Below are 23,932 nucleotides of genomic sequence, written 5' to 3'. Positions count from 1 at the left end.
TCTAATGGATCCAAGAAGGGTTGTTGGTTTTTTTTAGCCTGTTCAACTTTTTACTTGTTGTTAGGATGCATTGGCAACTTTCAAGCTCCTTGCATGCAGAACTGGAAAACAGTCTATTGTGGTTTTATTTTTAAGCTTGGCTTCCTGGGAGTTGCTCTTGGGTCAGAGCAGCTTATTGTTTAGCCAGCGTTTGGTTAGAGGCTGTTTAAGCCTCTTAGGCCAGTGAGGCTTCCTCCCTATGTTGATAGATCTGTGTGCGGTTTAGGGAATGATTTCAAAGCTGCTCCCATTCCCTGTTCTACTTGTCCATGAATGGGTACAGCTTAGCATATGTGCCCATCCTTCTCATTCCAGGAGGGCTGTGATCCGCGGAGAGCTCTTCTTGGCTTTGGTTCTCTTAAATTTCTAGCTGCTCTACTCTCTTATTCATTGTCTCTAGTATAAAGAGCTACCAGCACCCTCTTATTTGCTTTTCAAGATTTCCATTGTTTTCAACATCCTTAGGCAAAAAGTATTAGATACTCTATTCCAAATAAAGTCAGTCCTCCTAGATAGAGCTGGAAAGTTTCATCCTATGGTCTGCTTCAGCCACTGAACAGGAGCCAGGTGCTAGGACAGCATCCCTCTTCTTCCAGAATAGTGTCCCTGTTCTATGGGCAGAGGTCCAGGGGTAACACTGGTTCTGGACTTGCCTCCCTCCAGGCATGGAACCTCTGCTCTACAAGGGAGCTGAAGTGGGGCATTCAGGGCCCAGTATTCTTAGCCTGCAGTACCTGGGGTAGTTACTACCCAAGTTGGGGTTTGGAACGGGTTGGGGGTGGGGGAGACATTGCTCCCAGCTGCTCTCCAGAATAGAGCTGCGCAGCACACAGATGGCCTGCTTCTTCCAGGGAAGCTCTGAACAGAGAGAAAGGGAGCCCCCATGTTCTCATCCATGTCTGCCCAGAGTAGGACACCTGGAGTAGAGTTTCAGTACTACAGAGCTGTGGTGGGGAAGAGGGAACAAGGGAATGATGCAGGATGTGGTTCAGTTTCTACAAACTCGCTGTTCTTACTGAGATTTAGTAGATTTTCTTGAATTAATGTTTCCTCCATTTGCTATATGCCTTTAGAACAATTTCTAAAGATGTTAAATGATTGTCTTTTGTAATTTTCACCAGTTAAAAGGTTATTTTGCTGGGGAGAGGGTGTGTATGCAAAGCTCCTCACTCCACCATTCCAGAACTCCTGCCTTGAACATTTAAAAGAAAATCCAATTTTTATTTTCTTCAAAAAAGAGAGAGAACTCATGGATATGGACAACAGTGTGGTGATTGCGGGGGGTGGGGATGGAAGAGGGCATAAAAGGGATAAATGGTGATGGAAAAAATATAAAATTAAAAAAAAAATTCAATAACCTTTTTGAGTCAAACTTCTTGGGGTTTTTTAAACATTGGTATTTAAAAATGCAGGAAGGACCACACACATATATATGCATACACCCTTAGTAATACATTCACTTATTTAAAAGTATTCCAGGGGTATGTGAAGCAAAACCTTAAATTCTCAGTCTCTCTCTTTCCAAAGGGAACCACTGTTAAAAGTGTAGTCTTAGGGATTCTTTGGAAAATTCTGAGAGCCTCAGGTTATGAAAAATTGAAAATCACTGTTTCTTCTATTGTATTTCTAGTCATTCATACCTGGAAAAATTCCTTACGGAGCAGATGATGGAAAGGAGGGAAGATGTGTGGCTTCCACTCATCTCCTATAGAAATTCGTTAGTCACTGGAGGTGAAGATGATAGAATGTCTGTGAACAGTGGAAGTAGCAGCAGCAAAACCTCCTCAGTAAGGAATAAGAAAGGACGACCTCCACTTCATAAGAAACGAGTAGAAGGTAAGTCTGTCTTTACACTATGAGACAGATAGCTTTCCTGTTATTATAGAGGTAAAGTAGCAAATGATCTGTTGAAGAAAGATGATACTGTTAAGTACATTATTTCCTTGTATATTTGATACACACTGAGAGATTCAGGTAAAAAACATGGAATAGACAACGAGACAGAAAAGTTGAAAGAACATGGGCACAGGAAGGTAGGCACAGGGAAAGGAGGACATAGTTATGGTAATTTATGAAGTTGATCCCATACCATAGTCCTCTAATATATTAAAATTTAAAAGTTAAGATAGTTATGTTATTCTGTCAAAATTCATACTAGTATAGGAGAGATTCTTTTAAGTTGAGGATAGACCTCTGCAGCATATTATATCAGAACAGCTTTCCATTTCTACCACTTGGATGGATTTTTTTTTATATTAAAATAGTGATGGCTGCCCAGCCAGCATGGCTCAGCGGTTGAGCATCAACCTATGATCCAGGAGATCAAGGTTCAATTCCTGGTCAGGGCACATGCCTGGGTTGTGGGCTGCATCCCCAGTAGAGGGTGTGCAGGAGGCAGCTGATCAATGACTCTCTCATCATTGATGTTTCTATGGTTCTCCTTCATCTCTCAGAAATCAATATATTTTTTTAAATAAAAAATAAAAAAAATAAGATAGTGATGGCCAAATCTGGTTTTATATAACACTCATGAACTGTGAGGAATGAGGCAATGAATTATAATGAAAATGTGATTAATAGTCAATATTCATGTATCTAAAAAGACTAAAAATTGCTTTATTAGAACAAAGCGTTACTCTTAAACTAAGGGAAAACTCAAAGGTAAATGATTATTTCCTCAAATAATCTTCCCCCATCTTCATGATTCTCCTAAGAAATTTTCTCCAAACCAAGAAAGGAGGGCAATGATCTGAATCCTATGATCTTGCTGCTTTTTGCAGTTTTCTATATACTTTTCAGCCTCTCACCTCTCTACTGCCTAAAAAATAGTGACTCATCAAAGATTTTGCTAAAGTCTGTGGCAAAATTAGAATTTAAATCTAGTGTTTCTTTCATCACTGAGGAGGCAGTATTGACTGTTGATGAAAAGTACAAACTCTAAAATCAGAGTCCTAAAATTCAAATCTGGCTTTCTCATTTTCTAGCTGTGTGACCTTTTAGCAAGTTACTTAACCTCTCTAAGCCTCATGAAGGATGAGGGATGAAGGATGATCAGAGTACCTATCCTGTCAGCAGCTGTGGATATTAAATGAGATACCCCAAATAAAACACTTAGTACACATACTTATTTAGCACAGTGCATGGCATGTAGGTAGTCAATAAATGTTAGCTGCTGTCAGGATGTCATCATCATATAGTAAGGTCTCTTATCACTCAGTAAATTAGGCTGACTGTATATTTTAAAGAGAATAAAAGATTTGAAAATATTTACAGAATTAGTTTAAGATTTCCTTTCAAGTTTCAACTATGTGACTTAAAATCTTTTGGATCCAGCGGATGCAAATACAAAACCCTGTCTTTGTACTGTAGGATCCTGAACTTTTCTCTAAAGATTACTCTAGTCGTTTCCTTTTGAAAATGTCTTCTAGAGTAGCCATATCCCTCCCCCCCTTTCTCCATATATGTATTTTTTTTCCTCTTCCCAGCTTTTCATAGATATAATACTCATATTAGCCAACATTCATCAAGTCCTTATTGTCTACCAGGAATGTTTTCTGTGCATTACATCATTTAATTATTCATTTGACTAACATTTGTAAAGCACTTAAGTAACTCCCCAGCACATAATAAATGCTGTATAAATATCTTTTTATAAATCAACTGAGTTCAGCACTATTATCTAGATTTTATACAGAAGAAACTAAGGCCTAGAGAATTTAAATAACCAAAAAAAATCTTTTTTCAATAATGGAGCTATCAGTACGATTATCTTTAGGACTAAGAGAAGCATATATAGACCAGATAACCTAATTTGGTAATTGTTAAGTTGCAAAAAAGAAAACTTGCTTTATGTCAATTTGAAATTTACCAGGTGACTAAGGTTATATGCCGAAAATCTTTAGGCAGCAGTGTTTCATCTATTTGGTGTAACGATGACAGAACTTTGCAAGAAGTGTTTCCATTGCAGAGTCTTTAGAGGTTAGGAGGATCTCTTTACGAAGAGTAAGTTCTTCCTGAAGTCATTCATTCATTAAGTCTTCACTAAGCACCTTCCTAAGAACCGTGCTAGATACTGGAAATGAGGTATTAATAAAAGAGCTCATAGTAAAGAAGGGAAGACAGAGAAGCAGGCAGTTTCAGTTCAGCCTGGTAAGTGCTCTGGTTGGCCAGAAAGGTTCCCTGGGAACATACAGGAAGTGTCCAAACTTTTAATGAATCAGGAAAGATATTCTGGAAAAGATGATATGTAGTAGAAAGCTGAAAGATGAGTGTACCAGGTTTAGAGCCATTCTTATGACCATTTTTATATCATTCTTATCATAAAATTTTAAGTGCAGCAAAGAATAAAAGCTTTGAATTAAATGTTGAATGAAAGTGGTATGAATAAAAGATAAAACATTCTTGCTGATTAAAAAGAGATTCAGTATTGAGCTTTGGATTGGTGGAATGACCTTAATCAAACAATAGGTAGGCATTTCCTGGGGCAGAAAAGCTAACAAAATGTATACTTGCATCTGACAAATTTTTGGAAACCTGAGAAATACAGAGAGAGATGGAATGCTTATGGCAGATGAGGGACCTAACATGTGCATATCTCTGAGACTTAATGGGAGAGGAAAAACAATGTGAAGAGAGCAGTAGTATTTTTTTAAGTCTTCCATATTAAGAAAATAATTTAGAATTTTTGTGGTAGGAACTTTTAATATTTTATCAGGATATAGTTTAAGTATGCAAATAATGCTTTAATCTGCTCTAATCTGAAGATCTTCAGAAGAAGGAAAAAACTTCCTGGTCTCTTGAAGAAACTTAAATCTAATTAGAGATAACATATGCACATGACAAATAACCTGCCAATGCAGGACAGTGCACAATTTAGTCCTAGTGAGCAGGAATGATTGTTTCCTCTAGAAGTTAAAAGAATGGTAAGTGGGGTTGGATGGGTGATCAGGGAAGATTTCTTTGAAGAGGTAGAATTTAGAGGCATAAAAACAATGAGTCTCTCAACCCATCTCCACATGAATGAACTAGGGAAAGGATATATTTCTCTGGTGGCCAGTTTTCAGCTGTATAACAGGATTTGCTGATCTCTCGGTAAAGGCCATCCAGACTTTAAGTGCTGCTGTATGGGACCCCTGTAAGGCCCATTAGGCCCTTTATTGCTTGAGTAAAGGAAGGTTATAGGGGTCTCAAGCCAGCCCCATTCTTCCCCTTTTACCGTGAATTAACCCTTAAGAGATGTAGGGACTTGGAATAGATGGTAATGTGAGCATGGCTAACATTTGATGGTTATATACATTACCTCATTTAATCCTTACAAATCAATATGGTTGGGTACCAATATCCCCATTTTGAATATGAGAAACCTGAATTGTGGAAGTTTAACTTACATGAAGTCACACAAGTGAGGAGTATAACTGGGATTCAAACAAGGCAGTGTAACTCCAGAGTCATGTTCAAGTCTGTGCTATAACTTCTACCAGAGTTCACCCATGACATTCTGTGGCTCTTCACTGAAATTTTACAGATGAAAGTCTGGATAATACATGGCTAAATAGGACTGACACCATGATTCAGACTCCTGGACCCCTGCCAGCACCACAGCTCACTTCTACAGTCCTGCGGGAGAATAGCCGGCCGCTGGGAGAGCAGATTCAGGAACCTGAGTCTGAACATGGTTCTGAACCCGACTTTTTACACAAGTAAGTAGTAAAAGTTCATTTTCTTGACATAAAACCTGTAACTGTTACTGGTCAGTTCATGAGAAAATAAAACCACAAATAAAGGTTAAATAATTTACATTCGAAGATGAGTAAGTCTACAAATGCTTGTAGATATATATCAAAGTCCAGAGGCTTTTAAATGCATGATGTCGCATTAAATGCTACTTCCAGTTGCACATTCATTGGGCAGGTCTGTTTCTTCTGAGGGACTTGCCAGGAAGACACACAGGTTACTTTCTTGGCAAAAAAGCCTATACTAGTCTGAACACCAAATAAGTAGACTATTACTTTTATCATCCACTTAATAGTACTTTATCTTGGTTAAGTTTATATTTTAAACTTAAACTGTTTGTGGATTAAGAATTAACCCTTTGCAGTCGTTTGTCTCCTCTCAGCCACCAAAGCTTTTTTACCGTTCCGGTCATATGTCTGCTCTCAGCCACCACAGCAAGGAACCGTACGAATCTTAACTCTATTCATTCATGTATCAGTTCATAATTTCTCTGAAAGCTCTTAATTCCGACCAGTACGACACCCATGTCCAAATTTAATACGACCGCAAAGGGTTAAGATATTTGATAAATTCTGGGAATTAGTAGAATTGCTCTTTCGCTAAGAGAAAAATCAAGATCTTAACCTTTTTCCATAGTAGCAATTAAAATGCTTTCTAGTACCAGGGCTCTGAAAAATGTGATTGCATGACTTCTGCTATAAAAACCTTAACTTTTGCTATGATATTTTCTGTCCAACTTTGAAATTCTCTTAGCTCCTCGCTTGCATTCCTATTCACACTGGGGTAATACTTCGAGTTACTGTGATGGATAAGAGAGAATTCTCACCTGAACTGAGCAAATTTAGCTGGTTGGAAGTGGAAAGAGGCGGTGTTAGAAGTATTCAGATCCTGGGTTTTCATAAGGCATCTTTGCTCTGAGGACCTCCCTTTCTACAAAGCTGAAGGGATAATTGTCAGCCACTGAGTAACTGGGTGTTCTTACAGGGCGGGTTCTTTCTTGAGCCGGTTGCCTTGCTTCCCTGACCTTACTACTTGTCAGTTCTCCTAGCTGTGGTCTGCCGCCTTTCCCCTGCTACAGGTTTACAGGTTTCATCAAGGTGGTAGTCCACATAATTATGTAAAGGAAGCTGCTTAGAGAGAACTTCATGCAACATATTTATCTACTAAAAATCATTAAAGTTTATATCCTGTAAAAGTCCCAAGAGGCATGTTTATTGTAGGTGTTCATGTGCAAATAAGCATTGAGTACAGGTGGAGATTTGGCCCAGCATGTACCTGACTCCACATCTCCCTTCGGAGGACTGAGAAAAACTGTTATACCCTTCCTTTTCAACTCTGGAGGGTTCTGAGCTACTAGGCCGGCATCATTTCTGTCCCTTAGGGGACTGGCTGCCCAGAGACAGCAGCTGAATACAGAGATCTAAGAGGCACTTGTTTAGCAGGGATTTGGGGAATGAAGCTGATAACTTAAGCACCTGTAGGGGAGGAAAAAGTTTTTCTCCACCCTCTTAGGTCCCTGGGCTGACTCTAAAGTCTGTCTCCAGGACCTTTTTTGCGTTTACTGCTTAATTGCCTTCAGCTCAAAATAACATCGCAAACAGGCATATATTGGGATTTCCTTCACACCTAACAACTAGCCACAGCCAGCTTCTCTTAGAGACTGAAGAATCTACTTGGGCAACTTACTGCCATTTCTACAAAGGCAGATCCTTGGATAATGCTCTCACCCTTGGCCCTGGAATAAATCCAGCTAACTACCCCTACATGGGGATTAGGCCAGCCAACTATAGCCTTCTTAGCATGGGACGTATTAGCTAATTTCATTATCTGCTGCCACAAAACAAGTAATCGTGCTGTCTCTTAGTCCTCAGATGCAGATCTCTTGGTTAGGCCAGCCAAAATTAGAAGACTTAAATCGGAAGGACAGAACAGGAATGAACTACATGAAAGTGAGAACTGGAGTGAGGCATGCCGTGTAAGTGTCACATCCAGTATCACAAGCACATGACTGTATGTGATGCTGGTCATTTTGTGGAATGACTTGCATTTCTCTGCTGTTTGATCTTAAGAGTTAAAAATCATAATTCAGGATCTGCTCTGCAGCATAGGAATGGAGGCCATGGGCCCTTGAGCCTTTCATTGTTTAAATCCTGTGCTGCTACTTGCTATGTGGCTTTGGACAAACTCTAAACCTCTGTGCTCAGGTTTCTCATTTGTAAATTTGGGATAAGAGTGCCAACTACTTAAAAGTTTTGTGGGAATAGATACATAGCTAAATAAATGTTAACTGCTATTACTGTTACTGCATTTAAATTACGTTTCTAATGAGTCAAAGTGATATTTTGAGTGAAATGATCTTTAGAGTTCAGTATCATAATTTGTGTGGTCTATAGGTTGTAATTGGAAGGTGTGCTTTCATTAGTTAGAAAGCCTAATAAAGAGCCAGGGCTCCAGATTCAGTGAATCTGAACAGCTTTCTGACTGTGCTTTTCCCTTCTCAGTCGGGGCCTAATGGAGGAAGATGCTGAGCCCATCTTTGAAGATGTGATGATGTCATCCCGGAGCCAGTTAGAAGATATGAATGAAGAATTTGAAGACACCATGGTCATTGATCTGGTAAGAAAATTCAGTGCATTTTTCTTCCTTAAAATATATGAAGGTGTTGGTGAGGGATGTTTTTGAGGGGGAGGTAACACTGACCAACAGTGGGCATTCAGTTTATGTGGTTTTTAAGCCTGCTTAAAGCAGTCAGATTTTGAGCTCTGGCAGTAAGAAGAACTGGTTCCTTCTTACTACCTTCTTGAAAAAGAACTTGAAAATTTAGTTTCTTAGTTCTAGAGGCTAGAAATCTGAGATCAAGATATCAGCAGGGTAGATCTGGCCTCTTGTACTTTAAATTAGAAACTAACAACATACACTGCGCTCCAACGCGACCCAATGCAGAACATGGACTAGGTATATTAAGACATTAACTTTGTCAGGAATAATAATGCTTGGTGGTTGTTTTTTTAAAGTGCCATCCATTAGAGATACATATTGAAAGTAATTGTAGGTGAAATGACAAAGAAAAACTGAGATGACTAAATGAAACAAGATTTGCAGATGTTTGACAATGACTGAAGTTGGGTGATGGAAACATGGGAAATCCTCATACTTTCTCTTTGTATTAATTTGCTAGGGTTGCCATAAATACCACTGAGTGGATGGTTTAAACAACAGAAATTTATTTTCTCACAGTTCTGGAGGCTAGATATCTGAGATCAAGGTATCAGCAGGGTTCATTTCTGTAGACCTCTCTGTATTGTGGATGGCCATCTTCTGCCTTTGTCTTTACATGGTCTTTTCTTCTTCTAAGCACACAAATCATACTGGATTAGAACCCACCCATACGACCTCATTTTACCTTAATTACCTCTTTACAAGCCCTTTCTCAAAATAAGTCACATTCTGAGGTGCTGGGGGTTAGGACTTTAACACATGAATTTGGAGACATAATTTAGCCCATAACATTCTGCTTTATATGTTCTAATTTTCCATGAGGTCATGTCACTCTATAACTTCCCTTTCACAAGCTTGTCAATACCTTCCCACTTACCTGTCTCCAGGAATTTAGTGCAGTTTTGTCACCTACCATTTGATCAGTTTTATAGTTATATTATTAGTAGAAGGCATGTTCTTTATTTATAGGCATTTACATGTTCAATTGATTCATAATTTGAAAGCCTTTTTTGTCTAAGTGATAATTAAAAACCAAACAGCTAAATGTAGGCTCCATGTAAAAGCCAGATTCTTTTCCTTTCAAAATTGTTCCTTAACAGTTTTGTATATTTATGGTACCATCAGAAATACTAGCTGATTATCAGTTCATTGTCTTGAAATAACTGGCTTCTCCTTCCAGCCCCCATCAAGAAATCGGCGAGAGCGAGCTGAGCTGAGGCCAGATTTCTTTGATTCTGCAGCTATCATAGAAGACGATTCAGTAAATGTTAAATTATTACTGCTTTTTATTTATGGTTTCTGGGTGGTGTTTTTTGCATGAAGTTAATAATTGTTTCTCATTTCCTAGGGATTTGGAATGCCTATGTTCTGAAGTCTGAAGAAAATTTACAAATCTGGAACTCTATTATTTAGAGCTAGAGGCCTATATACTGTGATAGCTTGTATGGGGGAAAAAAACACTTTTGATGTGATCTGATTTGTTTTTTAATCAAATGATTGAGGTCAATCCCCTTGTGCAGTGACAGAAGAGGAGCATGTAAATTACCCAAGGGAATGTTGGTGAATGTCACCTCAGAAAGACTGACCTAAAAAATCATTTGTGTCCTAATATTGGACTTACCCAATACAGATGTGTTTTTCTGGAAGGAGGAAAAAATTTTAAATTTTTAAAACAGCTGTCAAGATAAACACTGTTATACACCTGTTTTATGAAAACTCAGCATTGAGTAAAAAAAATATTTTTAACTTTATTTTCCTGTTGTACAATTTAAAAACCGTTTTAACATTTTGCCTTTTTATGTTTTAAAAGCTAACCATTTTTATTAAACCTATGAGTAAGCAGCTCATTTTAATTGCCGAAGAGTGTTTTGGAGCTCACTGGATTTGGTTGACCTTGTGGAATACAGAAATATGGAGGAGCAGAATATTGACAAGCTAAGATGAAATTCTGACAGTGCATCTCTGCCAAAAATCACACGCCCTCTATGGATATGGATTCCCAGATTTTATATACTCTTGAATAAAAAGGTTTATTTTTATTTATAACGGGGGCATAAAATAAGAAATGTCCATGCAGCCATTTTTCCAACAGATGCTGTACACCGTTCATTTTATATAGAATAGGGAGATTCAAATACAGTGCATTTTCTATTGGTATTTGTTCTGTGCATTTTTAGCAACTTCTACCAGCAAATAAAGTATTCTCAGTAAAACAAAAATGGTTCTCAAGTTATCAGTTTGCCGTTTTTACCGCTTATTTCATGCCCTGCTAAATTCAGGTTACATAGACTTCCATTTTCTTAAAAAGATAATCACAAAGCACTCCTTTGCCATGCAAAAGTAATTTTAAGTGTAACATAGCTGTGTCTACTTCCATGCACTTAATACCTTTTTGCGCTAATTTTGTGAATTGAGTTTACCGATTATAGAAGTATGTGCTGCATAGAAGTCTGTGCTTAGAGGGTGAAGTTCCTAAGCTTACCTTGAAATACAGCTACATTTCAGTGTTAAATGTGCATATTGAGGATAATAATTTTGGGGAAAGAAATTGCGAATCTTCAGGACAGCCTTCAGTGGTTTTAGAGTTACAGTCTGCTTAGACCTTTTATGACTTGCTGCTATTGTTTTTAAAAGCCCACTTAGTTGCTTCCTTTCTGATTTTTAAAGTAAGCCTCAATTTCCAAACCAGTCCATCCACAACTGTTTCTGGGCTGGTTTTTCAAGTAGCTGCAACAGAATCATGAGGCTTGCCCTTTTTACCAAAAACGAAAAGCATTTTTTTAAAAATCTGTGCGCCCAATGATTATCTTTTGTCCAGGAAAGCAAAATGGATTTTCATCTTTTTAGTAAACAAACACAAAACATATTTTTTTCAACATTTGTGTAGTTCTAAAAAAACTCAGTTGCCAAAAATGACTTATCTGCTAATTTAGCAATTCCTGGGCTCCAGTTAGGGGGAGTGGGATCTTGCTTTCTTCCAGAGATGTGGACTTCCCCGGAAGTGAAGGGGCAGGAATGACTGGACAGTCCACCATGCCAGCCCTACCTGTGGTTCTGGCCAGGAAGCAAGCCAGGAGATGCCCTGGCACATGCACAGATTGATCCTTTGCTTGACAGTCTCATGTGGAAAACAGATGCTGACTTAAAATTGTAGATCAACAAAAAGGCTTAATATCTACTCCAATGGGTTTCCAGTTCAGTTTGAAATCAATCGAAATTTTGTATTTTCAGTGTCTCCTTGATTGGTTTTGCTAGTAATTCTGTAAATTGTACATTTGCAATATGAGGTTTTTTTTCCTTTTGTACAATTTGAAACTGATGCTTCACCTTTCCTTTAATAAACTATTCAAAATCAGGCTGTGGTAGTCATCCTATTGTTCCTACTAGGAAAGCTTTAGAGATGATTTTCTGTCCCACTACTCTTGAGAGTTTGCTCTTTCAGATAATTTGCTGCAGGGTCACAAAATTACTGTCAGATTTATTTTTTTAAAAAGAAAAATTTAGGACTAGCTCTAATTTTCTTTCAATGCTTGGATTTCCCATGAGAGAATGGGTAGGCCAAGTTGCCTGTGGTTTAAGAGGAAGTCTTTTGCAGGCTGCGTTTTGGAGGCAGCATCCAGAGACTGGTCTATAGCCTGGGTCCTCCCCCTGCCTGAGATCCAGGCGCTGGGCTTATGCATGGTTGTCCCCTAACGGTGGTCCTTTAAAGACCACCTGGATTCTACATGGCCATAGAAGTGAGGGTTTTTCTTTATACTGGTGCTAGAGGTCACGTTTAAGCAGTCACACACTTTATGGGCCTGGCCATGTATTGTGGGCTGTGTTCATTAGGTGGCCTAAGTTGTCTGCAGAAAAGGCAGGGATGCAGGAGTTAAGTCAGCAGGCAAGCTCTCTAAACAGCAAAGGAGGGAAGGTGATAAGGATGGGTTTGTCTCCCTGCCAGCTCACCTTAAAGGGTATACATTTGTGAAATGAGAGCAGGGCTTTACCTTGGGACAAGCTTTCACTTGACTGTGACTTTGAGTCTACCAACCCAGAACAGTGTCTTCTTGGGAAACAAAGGCTCAGTGCCTGCTCAGGCTTTTCAGTATGAATAGACCGAACCCAGAGAAGCTTCCACCCCTGCCCTCCCAAGTGCCTTACTCTATAGAGGTCTCTATTAGGCATCATGTTTTGAAGTACATCTGCTTGCTTGGGAAACAAAAGGGGAGTCTTTTCTCACCAGCACAGAAGGGACATGGTCAGAACCTACCTATCAAGGCTGCCACATCTACCCAAGTGTGTTGGCTGGATTCCACAAAAGCCCCAGACTAAGACACTGCTTATTTAGTGGCCACAGCTCTTAGAATGGTGGCGATCCCATGCTGACAGCTACAAGAGAACATGAAGACCAGATCTCACTAAAAGAATAATGCCATAGCTCTCTAGAGATCCTCTGAAACCAAAAGGACATGAAATACATTTGTCAAACAGGTAAAATCTAGGCTGGTTCAAGAGAGGGGTGAGGGTCCTTCAGAGGCGTCTCTGAGTGGGCAGACTACATCTAACACCAGCACCAGTGCATCCAGAGGCTGAGAACTGGGCTGGGGAGACCAAGACATGGTCAGAAGGGAAGCTGGGAGAAGCTTTTTCTCAAGCACTTTCTAACAAGCACTAGAAAGCTGCATGTGGATATGCTCCCGTTACTCTAGCACCTCAAAGATGACTGGCTGTTACGGATGAGGGCGGGGAGCTTTTCCAATCCAGCAGCTCTCTCTGGGTCCTCTCAGACCCTCACAGTGGAGCAGACTGCCACTTTTCTCATCCAAACCCTTAGGAGCTCATCCCACCTACCTCATCATTTGAGGCAATACTCTGAATAGTTCAGGAAACAGGCTTGGGGTTCAGAAAAATCTGCCTGAGTTCAAATCCTAGCTTCACCACTCAGTTGTGCGGCTCGGGTCAAATTGGTTTACTTCCTTGGAGTAGGGGCAGGTCCTCACTTGGACTGGGACACGCCAGCACTCTGCTCACTGAACCCAAGTCCTCTCTAGTTACAAGAATCAATTTTTCTTTTTCCCCTTGATGTGAGAACACCAGCTGGGAAAGGCAGTCCTACACAGCAGTCAGTGAGCATGCTCACCGTCACCATTCTCGAGGCACTCTGCAGTCCACAGTCTGGTCTAGCTGACAAAGCTTCCAGGGTCTTGCAGCTTCACGTTTCCTTGGCCACCAGCTTGGCTTTTGGATGGGACTTCTCCCACTGTCTCTACTCCAAGGCTTTCTAGAAGCCTCTTACCCAAATGCTTTACTAGGCTGGTTCCCCTATTTTAGCAGGCCCAGGCACAAAGCCCTTCTCAGCATCCAGATTTCACAACCTGGTAAAACACTTCTTGGACTCCTTCCTCAAAAAGAAAAAAGAGACACGAGCTTGTGTTTGCTCTTACTCTTACATGCACAGTCATCCCTCAAACAGTTCAAATCCTAGATTGGCTGACCCCAGAAATTGTACTAGCCAGGCGATGTTAAGCTGTTGAGCCACATACTGACCAACCCTTGTGATTCTTCTGTAGCCAGGAGGCCTGTAAGAGCCCAGTAGTCTGCTACACCCCCTTTCCCAGCTTCCAAGGCGTACAGTCTTCCTGTTGGTTCTGTACTAGGTGCCAAAGAGTACAAAGAACCTCTGGCCAAACACAGTCTCTGCCCCTCAGGAACTTCCACTTAGTTAGGAATAAAAATATATGTAGTATAAGGGAAAAAACACAGGTGCTTTAAAAAAACAAAAAAACCTGCTATAAGCAGAATCCATTTGAGTTCACAATTTGAGACGAACTCATGGAGAAGACAGGCCTTTGAGCATGAGCAGACTAAAAAGCAAGAGTTCCAAAAATGGACACAACAAGACTGGGCTCAAAAAACTGACTAGGCAAGCAAGGGAGGAACAGACAGGAACCTACTATGTGGGCCAAAGACTCTGGAGAACAGTGTATTATCTACTGGAAGTGCTAGAGCAGCGGAGTGCAAAAAAATCAACCTGCAACTAGTCTTAGCTCAGAACAGGCTTGGGGGAGGCCACAGAGATGAGAGTAGAGACTACTGCAGGAGTACTCAGAGCCCACCTAGAATGGAGAGTCCCATTCTCCAACTGGAGAGGGAAGAAAGGTGCTCAAAAGAACTAAAAAAACTCCCAAGGGCTTAAGCTTGGCTCCCTGGAATGGTGGGATGACTGGTAGAAATGGGGAAGGTGGATGATGGTCATATACTGGCTTTGATCAAGATGAGCTTCGCCCGGCCGGGCGACCTAGGATCCAGGCGATCAGGGTTCGATTCCCAGTCAGGGCACATGCGCGGGTTGTGGGCTGGATCAATGACTCTCATCATTGATGTTTCTATCTCTCCCTCTCCTTTCCTCTCTCTGAAATCAATAAAGATATATTTAAAAAAAAAAAAAGATGAGCTTTAAGTGATGCAACACCCAAGCAGGGCACAAAGACCTTTGGAGCCAAGGGGCTGGAGCGAGAGAAAGTCATCAGGGCTCTCACCGCAGAAAAAAGCACCCCCGGTGGGGCACACTGGAACAGGACTCCATGGTTGGTCTTTCTGCTGAAACTACTTAAAATCTCCAGTTCCAGTATGACTCTCATTGTTTTACATACTCAGTAAAATAGTTGACAAGGACAGTAGAAAACAAAGGACTCTTGACTCTCAAATTGATAACTACCCAGTTACTAATGCAAATAACTTGACCATGAACCTTCAGTTTAAAGACAGAACTACAAAAAAGTCTTGAACTTTACCTTAGGTTTATTGTTGGTATAGCTGTAGTGGTTCTGAAACTTTTATATTTATATTTATTGTAGGACTGAGCAAATGAGTAAAATATTTTAAAGGCAATGGCAGTCAGGTTTATCACTGTGGGAGAAGACATAAATATGGAATAGGGGAAGGCAAAGAAGAACCAGTATGTTAGGCTGGAATTAAAAGTTTCAGTATGAACTCATGATTTTAAAATTACACATATAATAAAAATTATATATATATATATAATAAATGTTTTAAAGTTATAAATATACTATTTATATATTCAAGCTCCCCACATACATGTATAGCCACATACCTGTTTAAATATTTTCTAGTCTGCTGAAAATACCTAGAAGCAATGATACCCCAGTATCAATGTGAACATCTAGTGCCAATTATAGCTCCTATATGACATCTAAAAGAAACCAGGGCTCTTGGAGAAATCACTATTCCAGGGCTGGTACATTATCATGTGTCAAAAACTAAGGATGTGCACACAAAAATCATTGGGACATATCAAAAGAATTAAGCCAGCTTTAAGAAGCTCCCTGTGGCCAAATCAGGAAATTTTGTGGATCAAAATAAATAACATTAAATTTTAAACAAATTCAGGAGCCTAAATTTTATTAGTGAACATATTTATTCACTAAAACATTTATGAAACACGAAGCACAGATTTTAATTATGAACAATATATGACTCCCAATCTCAAGAAACTAACTCTTGGGGTAGGGTAGGAACAGGGCAGAGAGAGATAACTAACATGTGCTTGAAAATTTGACAGGGTGATAGCATAGTAAGAAAAACTATTTCAGGAAAAATGTTTTTAAAAATCAATGAGTCTAAACTGATAACAAAACAGAAGAGAAAGCCCTTCCTTCCAGTAGAGTACCAACTAATGTAGACGTAATGATAGAGTTAGAAATGTAATATTCTACAATCAATATAGAATAGCTGATTGAGGCAGGGATCAATGAATACTTAAGTATTGGATAAAAGTTTGTTGACAGGCTTAAAGAAAGCTCCTAGATTAGTTATTAATTACAAAGAGAAAATGGTAACCTTTGCAACCACCACCTTAACCAAGTGATCTGAGTCAGTTTCATCAATGGAAAAAACTAACATCACATGTTTCCTAATGTGATACACAGAAAGAACACATGTATTGCTCTTACCTGGATCTAAACATCCAAAACAATCAGACAAACCCAAATTGAGGGACATTCAACAAAATAACTGGCAAACACTTCAAAAATGTCAGTCATGAAAGACTGTAAAGTAATAGGCCTTGTTTCCTAGAAAATAAACATTGACATTTTGGGGGAACAAAGGGTCAGGATTCTGCAACTTACTCTCAAATGGGTCAATAAAAATAATTATAAATTTATGGAAGAGAGGAAGCAAATGTAGAAAATGTCAAGAACTAGAGAATCTAAGTGAAGGGTACATAATACAACCCCTGCAACATTTCTATAGGTTTGAAAATTTCCAAAATAACATTTTTTAGTGTGAGAACACATTTCTGGAAATAACATAGGGTATTTTCCTTACTTAGAAACTATTCTGTTACATACACATACAAACATCTCATTTAACTCTCAGCAAGTCCTGGAAGAATTAAAAGATAGGGCATATTATTTAAAAGTAAGGAAACTGAAGCCTAAGCAGATAAGTACTTTACCCTCAAAGCTTATCATCTCACCTGTGGAGAGAAAAAAATTAATTCTTGGGAGGGGCGGGGATGACAATACACAGAGTATCAAATAAGGGACAGCGCTCAGTGACAATACTATATAGATTGTTTTCTTGATTTTTCAGATTTCTACCATAAAAAAAGAAATTTATGCTCAAAATTATACCAATTTTTAATAAAGCAAATAATTTTACAGTAAGGCATAAATGAAATCTTTCTAGAATTTAATAAACTTAGCCATTCCCAGTAATTACTGTTATTTAGATTCTATGGTTTCATGATTGCAAAAAAGGAAGGGATGAGTTTGAATGGCCAGGCAGTAATTTCTTGGTTTATTTTTTCCTTTGATTCGTTTACAATGGAATATTTGCATGCTTCCTCCAAGGACGCTGTACCTTCTTGCTGGCTAAAACATCCAGGTCACAGCAGATTCGGGCACGTGTAGAGGAAGGCTGGATGATGTCATCCACAAACCCTGGTGAGGCACAGAAAAGGAAGATCATCTGCATCCCCAGATGATGCCACCCTCCAATCTTGTGCTCAACCTGGGCACCACCTCTGGGACCCACAGTATGAGCTGGACCCAACTTGACATAAGAGGGGCTGGGCCCTGTGAACCCTCTCCTGCATCCCTGGAACTCCCCTATTCCTCTGGCAGGTCCCCAACTTTGCAAGAAAAGGAAAATGTGACCTACCTTCCTGCCAAGATGAATTCAATAGGATATAAAGAAAACAAATGTATTTTCAAAAATAGCTACGATTTTTCCCATTCCTGTACACGAGTCCCTCTACAATGTGACACTGACACTCCTCCCATCAAGAAGCAGATTCTGGCCCTGGCTCAGTCAGCTGGAGCATCGTCCCATACGCCAGTCAGGGCACATGTCTAGGCTGAGGGTTCTGTACGGGAAGGCAACCCATCGGTTACTCTCGCACAATGATTCTCTCTCTCTCTAAAATTAATAAGCATGTCCTTGGGTGAGGATTAAGAAAATAAAAAAATAATTTAAAAATAGTAAATAAAAATTTTAAAAAGTAGATTCTATTTCTTTACCTGGCTTTATGATTTGCCACAAAATGTGGCAAAAGTGACACTATGCAACTTCCAAACCTAGGCCTCAAGGCATCTTGCAGCTTCCCCTCTCAGGACACGCATGGACGAGCCTCCTAAAGAGGAGGAAACCACGTGAAGAGCGTCCAGCTGGTGGCAGCCCCAACCACGCAAGAGGCCATCCTGGACTCTCCAGCTCCAGCTAAGTGAATGATCCCAGGCAAGACCAGCAGAAGAACCACCTAGCTCAGCCCAAATCAAATCACTGATCCAAAGAACCATGAACAAAAAGGGGGGGAGGGGTTGTTTTAAGCCACTCTGTTTTTGTGGTGGAGTTTTACACAGTACTAGGTAACGAGAACAAAGCTAAGAAATTTAGCCATTTCAGCAATGTTGTTTGGATCCTGGTTACCAAAGCAGCCTATACAGGCCCCACTGTCCTCCAATGACAACTACCCAGGGACCACCCCAACCTTTAACAGTCTTCAGATTCAACTGTAATGGCAAAAGGCAGTAACATGAGACTATCTGGAGAAAAAGAATGAGAAGTGACCCAAAAAAATGAACCAAGCTGCCCTCCCCACCACAGTTCCTACCTCTCACTGCTGCAGGAAAAGGGTTGGCAAACTTGTTGATGTACTCTGCTTGAGCGTCTGTCACATTCGCATGCCCTTTGAAAATGATCTCCATAGCACCCTGTCACGAGAGGGGTTAATGAACTTCACTGTAGATCCCACTCTCAACTCATGATCATCGTCTATGGCTGCAAACTTCTTGGTAAATCAAAATGTGTTAGAGTGCCCTGGCCAATGTGGCTCAGCTGGTTGAGCACTGTCCCGTACACCGAGAGGTCACTGGTTCGATTCCCAGTCACATGCCAAAGTTGCGGGCTCTGTCCCAAGCAGGGGGTGTGCAAGGGATAGCTGATCAATGGCTCTCACTCATAGATGCTTCTCTCTCTCTCCCTTTCCCTTCCTCTTTCTAAAATCAACAAAAACATTTTTAAAAATAAAAATGTACTGGAGTGAAGGGCCAGCTCCAGGTGCCAGGGCACAGAGATAAAACTACATGGAGTCAGCCATCATGATTCCAGGGGCTGCTGACGGGATGCTCAGCTGTGGCCCTGGTAACAGGCAGCCCACACAAAACCAGGAGCTGTCTCCGCAGATTCTGTCCTACCATCCGCCAACTGCACTTATCCAAAGACATGTGGCCTATTTTCCACTATTAGATCCATGGTCCCCTGCATCAAGGGGAAGTAAAATGCTGTTTTCCTTTTTCATTACCCTGAGCCCCAAGTACAAAATTCCATGGACAGAAGAGGACACACTGAACTGCAAATGCAGAAGCATGGGGACTGAAAAATAAACCTTCACATCAGAACCGCTAAAAGCCGGCTCAGGCAGGAGGGTTATCTGGTTCAACCCCAACAGCTATTTCAAAGCAAGAAAGGGGTGGGGAACAGGCTGAGCAAAAGTCACCAGGGTCAGAACTAATTCAGCTTCTATGGATTCAAAGGAGTGGCTCTGGGGCCCTCTCTAGGAGATGAGATGGGGTTGGGAGAAATGCCCAACCCTCCCGAAGGGTAATATAGCTGACTTATCCCTTTACTGACAATCTCAAAACCCCTCTGGGCTCTTGCCACCCTGAGCATGAGATACCAGCATGGGCCTGAAGTGAGACTGCAGGACAAGAGGTAGAGCTGGCTGGCCCTGGGGCCCCAGGAGGGAGACTTGCCAAGTTCTGGGCCCCAACTCCCTGGAGTTCTGGCCCATCCCGGCCTCTCTCCAGCATTTGCCAGCTGTGCTTTCAGCTCCTGCTGGGAGAGTACAGTCCCTAGACCCAGGAAAAGAGAAAGCTAGAGGTCCTCACCTTTGCTCCCATGACTGCAATCTCTGCTGTGGGCCAGGCATAGTTGGTGTCACCACACAGGTGCTTGGAGCTCATGACATCATAGGCGCCACCATAGGCCTAGAACAGACCCACAAGCTGAAGGTTAGGCCTTGAGTCAACCAGATGATGTCTCTGAAAGACCCCAAGAATCCAAATGAAATGAGGACAGAAAGAGCCCTCCCAGGCTACTGAAAGCCCAATGCCTCTGAGGCCAGGGAGCCAGAGCAGAGAATCCATGGGCACAGGCCAGAGGCTTTCACAGTCAACACCCATTGTCTTTCATGGCTTTTTCCCACTGCCATTTTCAGTTCCCAGGGCTGACCACGGACATCTCTGCAGAGTGTGTCTCCAGAGCTGTAAATGCTGTCCTCACACAATTCTTTTAAGGGTGAGGGAGGTAATACTCCTCCTTCCACTGCTGAAACTCTTGGCCAGACCTCCAACCACAGCCATGCTGGTAGGAGTGAGTAGGTGAGTTTCTCACCTTCCTGGTGATGACTGTAACTTTGGGAACAGTTGCCTCAGCAAATGCGTAGAGAAGCTTGGCGCCATGCCGGATGATGCCCCCATATTCCTGTGCTGTGCCTAGGTAATGAGGAAGAGTTACCAGAGACCCACAAAAGTCCTCATAAGGTCTGCCTGCCACTCAGCTATGAGGTCTTCCCCTGCGCCCCAAAGGGCCAGGAGAGGAGCAACCTTCACACAATCCCACTTCTAGACAACTGATTATGGAGAAGTCACAAATCTTCAGGGAATTTTGCAAGATCTCCAAATCAAGTGGGTATCTCACTGGGCAAAGCTACCTCCCCTGGCTCCCACCTCTGTCAATGACTTACCAGGCAGAAAGCCAGGGACATCAACAAAAGTGATGAGTGGAATGTTGAACGCATCACAGAATCGGACAAAACGAGCCCCTTTCACAGATGAATTAATATCCAAGCATCCTAGAAGAGAGAAATTATCCGCGCTGAGCTTCTGAGCAATTCCCAGTTCTACTCACAATGGGAATGTGCTCTCAGCAACAAGAGCTGATTTCTATGGAGAAACCAAAATCTCCTCTTCAGAGAATGGCAAAGGGGACCCTCACACTCCAGGAAAAACAGGACAGGCAAGAGAACCCACCTGAAACAGGCCAGAGGGCCCAGGAATGGCCTCAGCCCCACAGGCTCCCCTGCTGCGAGCACAGCCCAGGCAGATGATCAGGCTCTGCCTCATAAACTGAGGGCTGCTGTCACCTGAGGCACAGCCTGGTTTACCCCAGCAGAGCTAGTAGTGGGAGGTATCATTCAGGGGCTGGTCTTTGAGAGGCCCTGTAGCTTGGAATTAAATTTTGGCCCCACCAATTATAGCTATGTGCCCTTGGGAAATTACTTCACGTTTCTGAGGCTGAGGTTCCTCTCGTGCAAAGGAGGGATGTGATTACCTCCTACCAAGGTTGTATGGATTAAAGGAGATGGCATCTATAAAGTGGCACGAAGTAAAGAGCTCAATTACTAGTAAATCTCCCCTCCTAGAAAGGTTCTCAACATATTCTGAGGCCAGCATTACCCTGATACCAAGAGGAGGAGATTATGACAGAGAATGCAGACCAAAATCCCTCATCAACACAGAGGCAAAAATTCCTATTATCAAATCAAACTAATATAAACTAATGCATCATGACCAAGTGGCATTTATCCCAATAATTTAAGGATGATTTAACCTGCAAAAACCAGTAAAACTATTAAGTAAAGTAGTAAAACTATATGGTCATCTCAACAAAAGAAAGCATCTGACAAAATTGAATATTCATTCATAATTAAAAACTAGCAGTAAACTAAGACTACGATGGAACTTCTACAATCTGATAATCTACAAAAAAACTTAGCATACAGGCAGATAAGAATCAATAAATCTCCAATCTGATCTATACCACTGCTGTCCAGAAGAACTTGCTATGACGATGGAAGTGTGCTCTGGCTACGCTAGTCAACGTGGTAGCCACTAGCCACATGTGGCTACTATGCACTTGAAATAGGGCTAGTACAACTGAGAAACTAAGTTTCTAATTGTAGTTAATATTATTTATTTACTTATACTATTTTAATTATTTCAGATTTAATTATTTTTAAAGTTTAATAGCTAGCATATTGGACAGATCTATATTTTCAAGCAATCCCTATCAAAATCATAGAAGGTTCTTTGGTAGAAACTGATAAGCAGATTCTTCTAAAATTCATACAGCAATACAAAGGAGACAGACTAGTCAAACAGTATTTAGAAAAAGAACAAAAGTGGGAGACGTACACTAGCTGACTTCAAGACTTACTTACAAGGCAGGTTTCTCAACCTTGGCACTACTGCCATTTTAGACTGAATAATTATTTGCTGTGGGGATTTGTCTTGTGCACAGAGGATGCTGAGCAGCATCTCAGGCTTCTACCCTAGATAGGCCGCCCCCTCATCCGCACCTGTGACAACCAAAAATGTTTCCAACATCACCAAATGTCCCAAGGAAATCAAAATTGCCCAGGTTGAGAACTATAAAATTATAGTAATGAAGACAGTACAGCATAGGCATAAAGGTAGGCGAACACAACAAGAGGACAGAGTGTGAAGAAATAAACCCACAACCTGACTTTAGACCGGGTACCAAAACAATTCAATGTGAAAAGAAAGTCTTTTTACAAATGGTGATGGAACAATTAATCATCTGTATGGGGAAAAATGAAAGTAGACTCCTGTTTCATCTATAAATTATATGCAAAAATTAACTCAAAATGGATCCTAAACCTTAACATAAAACCCAGAACTACAAAGCTCCTAGAAGATAATATATGACTCTCTTCGCAACCTTGTAGTAGGCAAAGATTTCTTGGCCAGGACACAAAAAGCTCTAATAATGAGTAAAAACACTGATAAATGGGACTTCATCAAATTTTTAAATAATGAGTCAAAAGATACCATTAATTAAGTCACACGCCAGGAAAAAAAATATCTGCAATACATATATCTGACAAAGGACTGATCACATCCAGAATATATGCAGAACAGTAGAAATCAACAATAAAAAGACAAAACAACTAAAAAAAAAATAGGCAAAACTTCCCTCTTTTAAAAAAAATTATCTTTATTGATTTCAGAGAGTGGGAGAAGGAGAGAGAGATAGAAACACCAATGATCAGAGTCGTTGATGGGCTGCCTCCTGCACGCCTCCGACTGGGGATCGAGCTCACAACCCGGGTATGGGCTGACCGGGAATCGAACCGCGATCTCCTGGATCCTCGGTCAACGCTCAACCGCTGAGCCACGCCCGGCCGGGCCAAAACTTCCCTCTTGCCAAACACATTTTCTGAGATGATAGAAATGTTCTATATCTTGTTTTGGATGGTGATTACAAGGCTGTAAACAACTGTCAAATTGACAAAACCTATCAAAATAAGCCCTTGAAAGTTGTGCATTGTATTGCACGTAAAGCATAACTCAATAAAAGAAAAATGTTTACAATCTCCCCTCCTTCCTCTCTATTCAAAATCTATGTTAATAACCCGAAATAAAGAACCTGAGTCATGAGTCAGAGGATGAAGACAATCCTAAACTAAGAAACTGTGGAAAGGACAAAGAGAGACTAAAAATCAAACAAGCAAACAAAAAGAAGAGTACTAACAACCCAAATAAGAGGTAATCATATGGGAAATGAACAGTCAGAAATGGAAAACCTGTGGCCCTGAGCTGCAACGAGCAGGCCCCAAGTCTAGGGGCTGGACCTTATCATTCCAGGCCCTGGTCCCAGGCTTGTCACTGCACCTGCATCCAGAGAGCACCCAGTTAGCCCTAACTCTTACAAGGAAAAACTGAGAACCAAATGGAGACCTCCTCTGTGAGTCTCAACAGTTGCCTTTTAGTAACAAAGGGAATGAATAAGTTCATGAAATGAATAAGGCTTTCTTCAAAAAAGCAGTAACCTACTGAACTTCCATACCATGCCACTCCATAAACATGACCAAGAGTTAGAGTCAAGAAAAAGGGAAGTCAAGGAACCACAA

At 40.9% G+C, this 23,932-nt stretch overlaps 2 protein-coding genes across 2 annotated transcripts in view; one reads left to right on the top strand and one right to left on the bottom strand.

Moving 5' to 3' along the window:
* STAG1 (STAG1 cohesin complex component) overlaps nucleotides 1-11,845 on the top strand; it is a 269,636-nt gene extending 257,791 nt beyond the window's left edge. The window contains exons 29-34 of the mRNA XM_016224325.2: nucleotides 1,670-1,875; nucleotides 5,564-5,738; nucleotides 7,637-7,747; nucleotides 8,274-8,388; nucleotides 9,671-9,751; nucleotides 9,839-11,845. Coding sequence (XP_016079811.1) covers nucleotides 1,670-1,875; nucleotides 5,564-5,738; nucleotides 7,637-7,747; nucleotides 8,274-8,388; nucleotides 9,671-9,751; nucleotides 9,839-9,862 — 712 coding nt within the window. The 3' untranslated portion in view covers nucleotides 9,863-11,845. The remainder of the gene's footprint in view (nucleotides 1-1,669; nucleotides 1,876-5,563; nucleotides 5,739-7,636; nucleotides 7,748-8,273; nucleotides 8,389-9,670; nucleotides 9,752-9,838) is intronic.
* Nucleotides 11,846-15,891: 4,046 nt separating this feature from the next.
* The window catches only part of PCCB (propionyl-CoA carboxylase subunit beta), a 51,820-nt gene continuing 43,779 nt past the window's right edge, over nucleotides 15,892-23,932 (bottom strand). The window contains exons 11-15 of the mRNA XM_016224326.2: nucleotides 20,744-20,851; nucleotides 20,392-20,492; nucleotides 19,887-19,985; nucleotides 18,611-18,710; nucleotides 15,892-17,438 (exon numbers count right to left, since the gene is read on the bottom strand). Of these exons, the coding sequence (XP_016079812.1) occupies nucleotides 17,317-17,438; nucleotides 18,611-18,710; nucleotides 19,887-19,985; nucleotides 20,392-20,492; nucleotides 20,744-20,851 (530 nt within the window). The 3' untranslated portion in view covers nucleotides 15,892-17,316. The remainder of the gene's footprint in view (nucleotides 17,439-18,610; nucleotides 18,711-19,886; nucleotides 19,986-20,391; nucleotides 20,493-20,743; nucleotides 20,852-23,932) is intronic.

This window comes from Miniopterus natalensis, chromosome 15 (genome assembly GCF_054644295.1).
Source record: "Miniopterus natalensis isolate mMinNat1 chromosome 15, mMinNat1.hap1, whole genome shotgun sequence".
In the NCBI taxonomy this organism is placed as follows: Eukaryota; Metazoa; Chordata; class Mammalia; order Chiroptera; family Miniopteridae; genus Miniopterus; species Miniopterus natalensis.
The sequence above is the reverse complement of the archived record's forward strand: the minus strand, read 5'-3'. Positions and strand labels throughout refer to the sequence as shown.